This window comes from Schistocerca piceifrons, chromosome 2 (assembly GCF_021461385.2).
Source record: "Schistocerca piceifrons isolate TAMUIC-IGC-003096 chromosome 2, iqSchPice1.1, whole genome shotgun sequence".
Classification (NCBI taxonomy): Eukaryota; Metazoa; Arthropoda; class Insecta; order Orthoptera; family Acrididae; genus Schistocerca; species Schistocerca piceifrons.
In genome coordinates, this window is record NC_060139.1 from 305,240,554 (window position 1) to 305,254,714 (window position 14,161).

General features: G+C 40.6%; 1 protein-coding gene across 4 annotated transcripts in view; it reads right to left on the reverse strand.

The window, feature by feature from the left end:
* The window catches only part of LOC124775109 (ATP-binding cassette sub-family C member 4-like), a 203,973-nt gene that overhangs the window by 66,813 nt on the left and 122,999 nt on the right, over positions 1 to 14,161 (reverse strand). The window contains exons 12-15 of one of the 4 annotated variants that reach the window (XM_047249938.1): positions 8,797 to 8,916; positions 8,644 to 8,715; positions 7,334 to 7,399; positions 955 to 1,151 (exon numbers count right to left, since the gene is read on the reverse strand). In XM_047249938.1, the coding sequence (XP_047105894.1) occupies positions 955 to 1,151; positions 7,334 to 7,399; positions 8,644 to 8,715; positions 8,797 to 8,916 (455 nt within the window). Of the gene's footprint in view, positions 1 to 954; positions 1,152 to 7,333; positions 7,400 to 8,643; positions 8,719 to 8,796; positions 8,917 to 14,161 lie in introns of all 4 variants that reach the window. The other 3 variants (XM_047249937.1, XM_047249940.1, XM_047249939.1) reach the window with 3 other exon arrangements.

Here is a 14,161-nt window from a genome sequence, read left to right on the forward strand (position 1 = left end):
GGGGGCACAAGTAACACGGGAGGACGGGGCTGGCCTGGAATGTCCTGGCGTGGGGATGCAAGTAACGCATCATGCTGCGAATCCTTGGTGGCTGCATTCATTCTCTCAGTGTGTTCGCATAAATGGTGAGCTCCCGTTTCCAAATGTTTCAAACGGAACTGTGTTATGCTGAGCTCAAAGGGGACTAATCGTGCACCAGCTTAATAGCCACTATTCACTGAATCTTCTTGTTTAACTGATATACTGAATTTTACTGTTTGAGCCGTGGAGTTGCGTTGCAGAACTACCTTTTAATGTCTGTCCTGGTAATGTACCACTCTGTGGACTTAAACGTATGTACCGTGAATACTGAAGTGTAGGTTTCTGTCGTATCAAAAATGGGCTTGAGTGGCAATAGGGCAAGAAGCCTGCTTTTTCCGTTAACACTTCATGATTTTTAAGCTAGTACTTTTACGCTCGTGTCACGTTTTGATTATAACGTTCCAATAGGAGACTGCTGTGAGAATCACTTCTAATATCTTAGTTTTATTTTAATTATCAAATGATTTACGGTTCGTAAAACAAAGCCCTTTGTTTTGTAACACAGTTAATGTGTAAAATCTGACGGCCATTGTTTAAATTTTACCTTTATAGCCGGTTCTATTGTGGTAAAATTTTAGAGGCTAGAGGTAGTTGCTGTCTTGGATGCTCTAACTGTAAAATATCTGTATACATTGATTGGTTCTGTGGTCAAAGGAGCAACATGAGTAATTCGTGCACGTGTTGATTGTAAAATGAATTGCTTGATATTATTTGTTGAGTTCGGTCCGATGGCTATCCGAACCAGGATCCTTGTATCCTACGTGTATGTTGTCATTGAAAAGGGTCAACCGTTTCAAAAACATTCGTTTTAAATACACTTTTGAGAGCCACAACGTGTTGTGAGAAGGACTCGCTCCAGAGCAGTTGTCTCACCAGTAGGAGAGCCAGTAGTCGCAGAGGCTGGTGACGGCCTGCGTGGCGACGATGACGGCTGCGACGGTGAGCAGCAGGCAGCAGCCGCCCGCCGAGCGCGCATAGCCCCACAGGGAGCGCCAGAGCACGCGCGAGTCCACCGCCTCCTCCAGCACCTCGTCGTCCGTGTCCGGCGGCGACGGCGACCCCGGCATGCCCTGCCGACACACACACCCGTCCTCACCTCATTTTTCCTGAACAGCCTGCTCACAGGCCTTACTAGCACGTAGATCTGCCACACCGTTTTCGCCAGTGGTACGAATGAAACACCGCCCCCCCCCCCACCACCACCACCACCACCACCACCACCACCACCACCAAAGAGTAAAAATACGTGATAAAGGTTAGTAGATAACAGGACGGAGAGAGAATGTACAGCGATGTTAACACGATTCTAGTCGTAGTAGTAGTAGTAGTAGTAGTAGTAGTAGTAGGATATTTCTACGATTGCAGTAGTTACAGAACATTACATTTTCGTAATATTAACCGAAATTTGGTGGCACCAGCTTCTGCAATAGGCGTAGATAATGCAGTCTGAGGCCAACAGCTAAAAACTCGGCACTCGGGCGGAGGGTAAATAGAATTACGGAGTGCAGTAGCAGCCTATGGACGAGCAGCTCAGTGTCTCACTGATCCTGACCTTGACGGCCGCGCTCTGAAGTTCAAATATGCGCTTACGTAACATCCGAAAGTTTAACATATTGCAATGAGATCAAACAAGTAGCAGAGAATAACCGCTGTTGGCCCGCTTCGCCCCCGCGACTATTGTCAACATCGCAGCGATAACAGCCAAGGCAATAGCTTTAATTTATCCTCGTAGCTGGCTTTGAATTGCGCAGCAGTGGAACAAATGTGCAAAAAGTAATGCAACCTTTCGGAAGTAATGTTTCATTTGTTGTTGGGCGTGTGCCCTTTGTTTAATTGAATAAGAAATTAGTTGCGCGTTACTACAAACCGTATTTACTGTCTTACTACATTAGATCTCTACAGAAGAATACTGCAGATTATGTGATTATTTCGTTGTCTAACCAGAACTTACTGACCCGGATTGTGGAGGAAATAATTTATGTTACAACTTCACTAAAACAAGGAATCGGTTGATAGCACACATCTTGAGACATCGTCAAATGCCCGTGTGTAGTACGTGCATAGGGAGACCAACACATGAAAGCACTAAACAGGTTATAAAGGATGTACGTCGCAGTAGTTATTGAGAGAAGAGGTTTGCACAGGATGGACTTGCGTGCAGAGGAGCAACAAACCACATCTCCGACTGAATATCGCAAGAACGACAGTACATTAGATGTGCCTGTTATGATGAGATTCAGCATCGCTTCCATAAAAGTGTCGTGTGGACCCATTAAACAAATCGGCCATCAAACGACTGTGTTACAATGGTCACAATACAGAAAATGAGGCACATAAGGACTAAACATGCTTCTCAAAAGTCGAGACCAACTTTTATTCCACCAGGAACCGTTGTGCACAGCGACCGTAGATTGTATGGAAGGAGAGGCACAGCAGTCAGTCGCAGTCCCATTAGTTTTTATTATGCTTGCAAATCTGGATTTCTGCTGTAAATCGCCATCAACAGTGCATTTTCGTTACAATTCAACAGACTCAAACCAGTTCATGTCACCATGTTCTTACAGGGAGTATAGGCAGAAGAATACAAAGTCTTTAACTCAGGAGAGTTAATCGACGTGCAAAACTTTTAGTATGAAATGCAGCTTCTAGATGGAGTGTAAAGAAAATTTAACTAACCTCCAAAGGGGGCAGATGACAAGGTTAGTGTTCGAAAGACACGCGGGTAAGCCCCGTCAATATGAGAATCGTACGAGACAGCATTAATTCAGGAGATTCAAAAAACAGCAGTATTCTTCGTCACGGATTCGTTTAGTCAACGTGAGAGCAGCACAGGGATGCTTATCATACTCCAATGCCAGACGCAAAGAGAGAGACTTTGTGTCAAGAAAGGTTTACTGATGAAATTCCAATTGCGTGTGTTGCTGGAAGAGTCAAGCAAGGTATTAACCCTTCCTAAAACGTCTCGCAAATAACTAAGATGTGAAAACAGGAGAAAATCAGAAATATATCACAACAATCTCTTCTCCCTAACCATTCGCAAATAAAACACAAAAGTGGATCAACTATTTAGGCACATGAAGTATCCATCACTGTGCCCCGTAAGATGGTTCGCGGAGAATGGAGTGATACAGTCATAGCAAGTTCATCGATTCTACAAAATTCAGCGAGCGGTCAGTTTTAGTCTGCAAGTCTCGTTATAGTTGCCAGCGAAGCTTACCACACCGTATTTAGTTTACACCTTTCTAGTCTCGTAAATATCATAACTGATATTTTAATCCAAGTTGTCCGTTGTCGTTCGTCAACAGTTGTGTTACGCTTACTAACCGTCATTAACTCAATTTCTAGTGCTATTGATTAAGAACGCACTTTTTTTATGGACCAGTATTGAAAATCAGGTCCATCCAGCAGCTTATACATAGTCGGCTCAACCTTAGGACAAGAGGAGCACTTACTCTGTTCTGGAATCCGGAAGCCCCGCACATTCTTGGCTTACTCCAAAGTGACGTCTAAATGATGTGTACACGTCCAGCCTAACAGATTCGTCGGAAATCGCGACATATTAGGAAACAAACAGCCAACTATTTGAGACACTTTAGAATACAAGTGTAATTTCTGGTCGTATCACTCGTAGCAATTTTAGTCTTCGTTTTCTAATCAGACATAAATCACAAAATCTAAGAAACTCGTTCCTGAGAGAGCACATTCTTATATGTAAATGATATAGAATGTTGGAGAGCATACCTTTAAAAATTAGTAAAGAGAGTTCCACGATCTGTTAAAAACGCTGAGATGATTATACTTGCACATAGTATGATACGAAACTACTTTCTTCAACTGTAATCCACGTCCTTAACCATTACGCTATGCTGAAGATATCCAACTATCAACAACCATGTTTTTGATTTTGGTATATCTTAGAGGTCTTTTCCACTGATGCCTCACTGACAGCTATAAAACAGCGTACCAAACTAGTGACAATTTTTCAACGCGCCATTGCTCTGAAACGAAATACGACGAAATCAATATGGCGTTTGTCGTGTTGAGTGCCTCTACCTTTGGACGTCACTTCCTAGTAAACGTAGAGGACTTTCATTCCAAGCTGTGACTTCAGACGCCCAAAGTTCTGACTGGCCAGTGCAGGTACCACGCAGACAGCTCCACACGGGGGAAGTCGCTCTGGAGCTATGAAGCGGGGCGCGTGAGGGGGGGGGGGGGGGGGGGGGGGGCGCTCGGCAGCCGACGGAGCCTGCTTGGGGATACATCGTGCCAGCCAGGAAGAAAACTTACAGCGAATCTTACTTCGTGTGAGGTGGGCCTTAAGCGAGCCTAATAGTGTGTGTAGCAAAGCAAGTGAATTCGAATTAGTTTCAGCTATACTAACATTTAATAACGTCACTATTCAGGAATTATACTAGAATTAGCCACAGTGGCACACCAACTATAAACTAGCACATTTCTTAAATCCAGGCCACAAACAGTTAAAAGCGCGAACAATGTAAGGAAATCTAATCACCCCTATCTTCTTACTCGATACTATTTCAAAGGACAGAACAGTTTCAGTTTGAGTGTATTTAACATTACTCTTATCAGAATTTAATGCCACATTCGTTTATAGTTATTTAGGAGAACAAGGCAGTTCTCGAGACGAATGGATACAGACAATTGTGCTTTACTGAGCCCCACTCCCCTCCCAAATATACGAAATGAACATTCCACCATCACATTTCATAGTTTCAGAGACAAAAATGTGGTAAAAGATGTAAATCAAGGTGGTGATGAAAACCGACGATGTTTATGGAGTATGAACTAAATGCAATGATTTTCGTCGCAAAAATGAGAAACACTGCGGCTAGACGACAGAACATAGCACGTTTCAGAGTGCTGAAATTGTATTAATTAATCGTAAAGTATAGGCAGAAGCACTAGCATATACATATAAGGGAGATTATTTGTGCTTTCAGTCTTGAGAAAAAAAAAAAAAAAGACCATGATACGGAAATCGCGCGCATTAACTTAGAAACTCATTTCCGTTCACCTACCACTCAGAAAACGTTTTGCTTGATTTTTTTAAATAATTCGTTTTGTAGTAATATCTTATGAATATCTGCAAAGAATGTACATAGGGTAAAAAATATGACCCGCAACAGCTTAAAAGGAAAGGATCGGAGAGTGATGTCAGTGCCCTGGAAAATATTTTCTCACCTATCACCAACGTAAGATGCAGGATGCAGGCCATCAGGTACCACACGAGGAAATAGCTACATATAAAATCTACACCCAAATAGCTGGAAATTGATACTGAAGATGAAGTATAGCACCACCATATAGGTACTTTGCTTCTTCAAATACCCTTGAGATATTATACCGCTGAAGTGTTAGAGACGCAAATACAGACAAAACCATCAAACTTCTGAAAGTTTACCCAATCACGTGGAACGAACAAAGTAACATCGCTCAATGTGAAACTGCAACATAACAAGAAAGTACGCAGTTTTACTGGAAGCTCTGTACACACTATGGACTAGAGGTTTTGAAGGTTACTCGTATCACTGCATAAATTGAAAAGAAAGAAAACATTAGACGAATATATGATCCCAGAGAAGAAAACGGAACACGGATAATTAGGAAAACATCTGGCCTTTACATCATATTAGACAGGTTCATTGAAGCCGTGTGCGAGGGACATTTGAAAAATCGAAGAAATGCGAGTATTTATAAAATGGGCACAGGAATGATGACTATTCAATGTTATTACGAGAGGCGTTCATTACGTAATGTGACACACTTCTGAAAGCAGGTTGGCTACAAAAAATTTTTCGACACCATCTCCGTTCAGTGCGACGACCTTTCGTCAACTTACTGCGAGAGCCTGCATGCCCAAGTAGTATCACTACTGTCAACGTCAGAGCCAGTGTGCTGTTGCATCAGTGATTATCTCTCCATTATTCACATACTGCTTCTTGCAGAGTTCATCCTTCATTGGGCCAGTCGCGGGTAAGTCGGAAGGTATGAGATCCGGACTGTAGGCTGTATGACGAAGAACAGTCCAACGAAGTTCTGTGAGCTCCTATCAGGTGCGCAGACTTGTGTGAGGGCTTGCGTTGTCTTGTAGGAAGGGAAATTTGTTTGTATTTTGTGGTGAAAAACACACAAGTTGTTTCTTTGGTTTCCTGAAGGTAGCACAATTCACTTCAGAGTTGATCGTTGCATCATTAGAACAGATAAACTTCAGTACGCCGAAGACCGTCGCCGAGGGAGTGGCTTTGAACTTTTTATTCGGTGGAGATTACTATTTTATTCCGGTCCGATGTGATGAGCCCATGTTTCATCGACTGTGACGATTTTCGTCAAAATATTGTCACGATCAGCCTCGTAACGCGCAAGCATTTCCGCACAGACGGTCCTTCATTGCTGTTTATGGTGGTCTGTTAGGCTGCGAAGAGATCAGCAGGCACACACACCTTTGAGTTCCCCAACTGGTGGACGAATGCGTCAGCACTGCCAACAGGTACTTACAGCTGGGCACCGAGGTATTTGATTGTGATCCGTCGATAATCTCGAATGAGAGTGTCTGCACGCTCAAACACTGCAGGAGTCACAGTTGTTTGCGGCCGGGAGGCAGGTGGGAGATCGGACACGTTTTGCGCGAACTTCTTGCTCCCAACAATTCACCGTGCTTTTGTTCACTGCCAGTTCTCCTTAGACATTATGCAAGCGCCTATGAGTATCTGCGATGCTCTGGTTTTCTACCGCAAGCAACTCCGTGACAGCCCTCTGCTTGGAACGCACCTACGTTACAAACGACATTTTGAAGGCTACATACAGTGCCGTCACCTATCACAGCTACATGATACTATAGAGGCTGAAACTGGAATATTGTATAATGTCCTACAACAAATTCCGTGACAAATAAAACGTTTTGCATTACTTATTGAACTCCTCTCGTAATTGAAGGAAAGTTAAACGAGCTGTTTATGTGAGGTACGAACATTGTAGTAGAAATCGTCTTACTATTTCAACACCAATAACAGAGCACAGATTCATCCGTAAGTTTTACAAGAGAAGTATCAAGAAAGAGTCGAAGTAGAAGTACCGTAATAAATACATAGAGTTTTGGAATAGTAAAGAGACCAAAGCCGGGATGCCAACTACAACGTGCAAATTCATTCTTCAAGTGAAGAAGAAGAAGAAGAAGAAGAAGAAGAAGAAGCCGTCTTATCAGGAATGTTGAGTCTTAACGACTGTCTCTTACCAATTTAAAGAGCTCTGTATTTTTCTGTGATATTGATAGCCGCGAACTTCTGCGGATGTCTTCTTCCTGTAAAATGAAACATTCAGTGACGAATCAGCACAAATGATTCTTCAATGAGGACAAAGTGATCTCATAATTGTTTATTTGCTTCTACCTATTTGTAACCTGACATGTAGCAGCTAAGATGAGTCGCAAATTTACGTTACGTTACTTAATAGATGGCAGTATTTGACATTTACTACAAAAGATACAACTTCTGCTTACAAGGAAGTGAGTTTCTTAGTGATAATAGACTTCGTTGTTAAGAATGAGAGAAAATTGTTGCACTATTGAATTTATTGCTAGAAGTCTTATTTTTAAGCTTTAATGCCGTGATGTTTGGAGCATTTTAAGACTAAAGCAACAATCTTGCTAATTTTAAAATCTTACCTCAGGCTTTTGTTACTTACAGGAATGCTGTCTCACTACTCATTTACGAGTATATAGAATTTAGATAACTGTTTCAAATTTTCCTGTTTTCAAGACACTAAATGTTTGTTTAACTTTTTGAAACCTCTCAATTTTATTTACTATTTTGCCCGTTTTGGAGCATAATTTGGAAACCTTGACAGTGCAGATGAATGATATTTCTGAATAACCTAGCTACCAAAGCATTAGACTTATTTCCAATAAAATTACTGTAAAACGGAAAAGTAGCATGTTTGTTCTTAAGTAGCAGATGGACCTACGAGCAGTAGTGCAATTTTTAAACCCTGTCGTCTTTATAACGGACAAAGATTTTCAAGTAGTGCAGAGGCGTAATGCCTCATGTCGTCACAAGGAAATGTTACAGCTAGAACAGCTGTCAGACAGTAGTTGCCTGGGATATTAGGTAACTGTTGCCACCGAGTTCGCACCTCAAGAGAAAACAGTACTTACTTAAATCGAATGTTTGTCTTTTGCAACAGAACATCTTATTTTTTAGCAGTATCCAGCTTTGGAACGGTAAAAATTCTTTGTTGCTAGTATCACCAGAGAACGAAAGCTCTGTTTACCTTTCTTATAAATGGCAAGAACGTATTTTCAGTGCCAAAAAGCTACTTCAATGCATGTTCAATGCTCGTGTTTCATTGAGACAAGGTACAGAGGAGGTCGTTCACTTAAAATACAGCAGTAGAGATCTCACTAGACGCTTCAGGTCTTATGAATTTCGTACAAAGTGAAGCAGCAGTTCATTGTATCAGCTTCAAATTTTGTATGGTACAGTCTGAATTTAAAATGTAGCGTCCTCTTGGCAGAGTTTCTACTGAATGGTAATGCTTCGCACTTACCATGGTCGAGACTGACGATGCTCGCTTGGACAGAGACAGGGAGAGCCTCGACAGCCTCCGGAATTCGTACTCCTGCTATAAAATGGACAGAGTTATTAGGATGTTACGAAATACTTGAGTACTAGGTAAGAGGTTTCGCATTTGTGTACTTACGAGTTCAGGCGTGCCCGACTCTCCCGGTGATTCGTCCTCGTCTGCACTTGACAGCAGCACCGAAAAGCTCTTGCTTCTTTCAGTCAGTTCCTTAAAAGTTCCTTGGTCTTCAACCTTGCCCTATTAAAAGCAAATAACATTTTCTCTATATACCGTTTAAAAAACTGCGCGTGCGAGCCCACACACACACACACACACACACACACACACACACACACACACACACACTGAATGTCTATCATTAAACTGTAAGTTAGGTTAACTGAAAGTGCTAAAAAGAAACAGCACTAAAATGCCTGTATTCAATGTATTTTTGCTCCATGATATAATGTTAGATTTACTACGGAGTTACATCACTGAATTTGTCTCATCAGGATCTAGTATTTGACGGCAAAAATAGCACAGTTCCATTTAAAAAATAACGTCAATGCATATATATCTGTTCCATGGTGGAATTCGAATTGTGATAACGCATTAGAAGAGAGACAACAAGCCTTTTTAAATTACAATTGTGACAAATCAGAAACCACACAACAAACATTTTTCAAAGTGAGAAAACAAACAGCTAAAATACTTAGACAAACTAAATGAAAATACCTTAATGAACAGCTAAACACAATTGAAGAAAACTTTAAGAACCACAACACTCAAGATTTTTATAAAATATTCGCAAATCAAATCAAAGGATACACTCCACAAAATCTCTGCTTCCGGAAACAGAATGGAAAATTGGCACTAACTAACAAAGAAAATTGTCAAGAACTAGCTAAATATTTCTCACAACTCCTAAATTGCCCACAACCAAGTACAAGATTCCCCAGATTACAACCAGAACACACGAATGAGACTTCACTACCACCATCTCAAGAAGAAATTTATAGTCACATTAGAAAACTCAAAAATAATAAATCATCGGGAGAAGATGGAATTGTAGCTGAACTACTGAAAAACCTTGGTCCAAATTCGTTAAAAGAGATCACTAGCATCATCCAAGAAATTTGGCAGACAGAAAATATCCCAGAGGAGTGGAAGTGTGCACTAATTCACCCATTGCACAAAAAGGGAGAGAGATCAGACGTAAATAACTACAGAGGCATTTCACTTTTACCAGTTACCTACAAAATTCTATCTGCATGTCTCCTAAAGAGGGCACAAGAACAACTAGAACATACAATTTCAGACTACCAAGCAGGCTTTCGTCCTGATAGATCATGCCCGGAACAGATATTCAACCTTAAAACTATTTTAAAGATTAAAGCAATCAGGTCAAAACCAATAATCTGCACATTCGTTGATTTCAAAAAGGCATACGATTCCATAGACAGACAGTCTCTATGTCACATTCTCGAAGAACGAGGCCTAGACACTAAAACCCGAAAACTAATTGAACAAACACTAACAGAAACCAAATCAAAAATTAAATTCAGAGGGGAAATTCGGAACCATTCTCAATTAAAACAGGAGTAAGACAAGGAGATGGGATCTCACCACTATTATTCAATATAGTTTTGGACAAAGTTATGAAAGAGTGGGAAGTAACACTAAGGAAACAAAGCTTTTGGAAGCCAATTGAACTAGGAAGAGGTAAAGGAAAATTGAACATCCCTTATTTAGCGTTTGCAGATGACTTGGCAATTATAACTGACAGTGAAGAAACAGCAGTAAAACAAATTGAGACACTTAAAGAATGTGCTGAGAAGGTTGGCCTGCAAATCTCCTTTGAGAAGACAGAATTCATCTGCTCAAAATTAGATATTTCGAAACTAAAAACAAAGTATGGTGAAATAACTAGAGTCAAGCACTTTAAGTATCTCGGTGAAGTTATTGAACCAACAGGACTTGAGAAAATAGCACAAAAAAACCGATTACAGAAAATCAAGAAAGCATTCGGACTTATTCAAAATATATATAACAAGAAATGTCTATCAAAAGGCACTAAAATCAGACACTACAACACAGTCATCAAACCAACAGTCACATATGCAAGTGAAACACTCTCCCTGAATAGAAAATTAGATTTACACGAAATTAAGAAAGTAGAGAGAAAAATTATTAGAAAAATCCTAGGACCACGATACACACAAGATGGATACAGGCTGCAGACTACCGAGACAACCGAAAAAATATCAAACATCGAGGCAGATATCAGGAAGAGGCGGATGAAGTTTTATGGACATATAAACAGATTACCTGGAAACAGGTTAACTAAACGTCTATTGGACTATATGACATCACTTAAGGCAACAATACCCTGGGTAACTGAAGTTAAGAAGGATTTGAAAAAGGCAAAAATTGACATAACAAACACATCAGACCGGGATACATTCAGAAGAAAAATCGACAAGTGGAAGTTTACTCCAGAGACGGAATCTAAACCTTTCCGACCAAAGTGGACCGAAGAAAGGAAGAAGGCCTTTGGGGAGGCAATGAAGAAATACTGGGAAAATAAGAAGAACATTAAGAAATGTTAATCACCTGCTTATCGTTCTCCCATGGGGACATTCGCTAATAATAATAATAATATGTCTGTTCATGAAGTAATGAACGTATTGCTGTTTGTGTCAGCATCATTGTTCGACTAGATTGAAACAGATTACAGTAATGTCTTTAACGGGTCAAAAGCAATTTGATGTGAAGTTGTTAGGCGCATATATACAGGGTGTCCTGCCTAAGAGTCATCAGACGGATATCCTCTGATTTTTCGGCAGATATTTGCAATTTCGATTTCAGAATGTGTAACTCGAACCAGCACAAACAAATACTGCTCTTCACATGTCTTATGGAACGCACAATGTCGAGTTAAAACTTCGGTTTGTTTCCTTTTATAAGCAAAATGATTTTTAAACGTACCAATTCGATTCAGCTGCCCCAAATCATTCTCTAGCGATGTTCGTCTTATCAATATGTATTGAAAGCTGCAGTATAATATGAAGAATAACCATATTATTATTAATTTTTATTAATTTTATTAATATCTTTGTGAATGTTTTCATTAATGTGATACGTGCGAACAGTTCAAGATTTACGTGATATTCTATTTACTACAAAAGCGGCTCTACTATGAATTAGGAACAACGCATGATGTGGGCTGTTGTCTTACTATCTCAGGTAGATCCATGAACTCTAAGGATGGTTGGAAGATGTAAAGGGCAGCAGTACAGCCCGATACCCTACGAAAGTGAAAAATGACGGAACATAAATGTTAACGATTATGCTTTTCTGACAGCAGTTTGATTGGATTCTATAAAACTGAGACGTATAGTGGTTGGAGACATATACGAAGAAATAGCGAGAACTTTTTGTTTGAACGCTTATGCAGATGGTAGCCGGGCCTGCAGGTAGTAGTGTCTGTATTTGACCACGAGCGCCACCTTCGCAATGTGCTTAATACGTCGCGTCAGTCGTCAGAACCGTGTTGTGTGTTATTTTGCTTGCGTTATGTTAAAGGCTATTGAATTAGGAACGTGGGAAAATTGGTGCTCGTATGGTGGATGCTCGCATTACCAAGGCAGCTGAAGCGTTTGGTGTTTCAACAGGCACCGTATGGAAGATTTATACCGCATACAGGGGAAACAGACATCACCCGCTAAATCACAAAAGAGACGAAAGTGTGTGTTGAGTATCGTGACAGAAGGCCATTGAAGAGTATTGTGAGACAAAATAAGATGACAGCTGCAAAAGTCACTGCAGTCGCATTTATCCTGACCAACAGTCAGCAGATCTCAATGTTACCGATAATCTATGTTCTACTTTGTGGAGAAGACTGCGTGATCGCTATTTACCTTCATTGTTGTTATTCAAATTTTAACTATTTTGCGGGAAGAATGGTATAAAATTCCCTTGAAAAACATACAGGACCTGTGCTTATCGACTGTCAGACGACTGGAAACTGTTTTGAATACCAACGAGTTTCCTACGCGGCACAGGGCATGGTTGTGTTCGTGGCGTTTCCATATCTTTGTCTATCCCCTGCATCTTCATACGAACACTTGATCTCGCGGCGATAGAGCGTGATATATTCGAGCCTTAAGTTGAAATGATTATTATTTAGTTTCCGTCCAATTACGCATCGCCCGTTGTCAATACAAAGTTAATGCTTTGGAATCCATGTCCTCATTCTTATAAAACCGTACAATGCCTGGAACGACAGCGTTTCGAGTGTCATTCTGAAGAGCGAGCTACTTCGTGCTAGCCATTATTGTCTGGGCCCCCAAGACCACCAAGGAGCACTCACGTTCGCTGCTCACTTATTTCAACCATGCCCACGTTTTTTTCTTCAGGATAGCGGAGACTCACAGGCACGCTAGTTGGCTAATCCTACGAGAGGCCATTTGGGTGCCCGCTTGCCTCTTTCCATATGTTCCATGTTTAGTCACTACCTGCAAAAATGTTGACTAGATTTCTTGCAGAGTGAAAGCGAAGTATGGAATCAATTCATGTCCGATCCATTTGATGCTTTTCGCACAGTACAAAGTTTTATCTCAACACACGCTTCAGAAGGAAGAGAACGTTCTCGTCAAGAACCGAGATCTCAGAACACGTGGTGAGGTGTGGTCGCTTGGTTTGGAGGGAGGGGGGCGGCGGGGGCGGGGGGCATGTTTGTGATTGAGAATAATGAATTAAGTTCATTGCTGTAAGTGCTTCCAAGAAACCTAATGACGTTTGTCTTTTTCTTCTGTCGCCAAATTTCTGTAGTACTTTATGTGATATAAGTAGTAAACCTTTGGAAACTCAGTTGGTTAATAATGATAAATGCATAGATTAATAAGTCAAAAGCTGCGCTAGAGAAAAAAAACCCATTTCTTTAAGTCACACTTAGTGGATGCCATACTGTAAGTCAACATATTTTCTTGTGAATTTCCAATGGGAGGATTAGCTAATTCGGTTCGGGAGCTGCGTGATTTGTCCCCTAAAAACACATATAGTTTCCTCAGCACTTAGCTCGTAGCTCAAGTAAAATGTTTTATACTGAGTGGAAAAAATAGAGAAAAATTTTCCTTTTTATGGCGCAAAAAATGCTATAAGCTCTGGAGAAAGAAACGCTCAGCGAAAGGCGAGGCTTTTGCTATAGAACTCTTCTATTGATCGTCAACGCGATTTATGTTTGTTAGTTATTTAAACATTCAAGTGACTTTCAGCCGAATAGCGTGTGTATAATTGTAATTTAGCCGAATAAAAATAATTAAACATAATTTTCCGTGGTCCTTTGGAGGAGGAGGTGTTGCAGAATGTTCGGGAATAATGGTAGATGTTAGCGTATGTACACAGAAATGATTTCGTGAAAACAAGATGTTAAGAAAGGTATGATGCAGAAAATGTTTTTGATATGAAGACAAAGATATTTTAGTAATTTTTGTGGCTACTG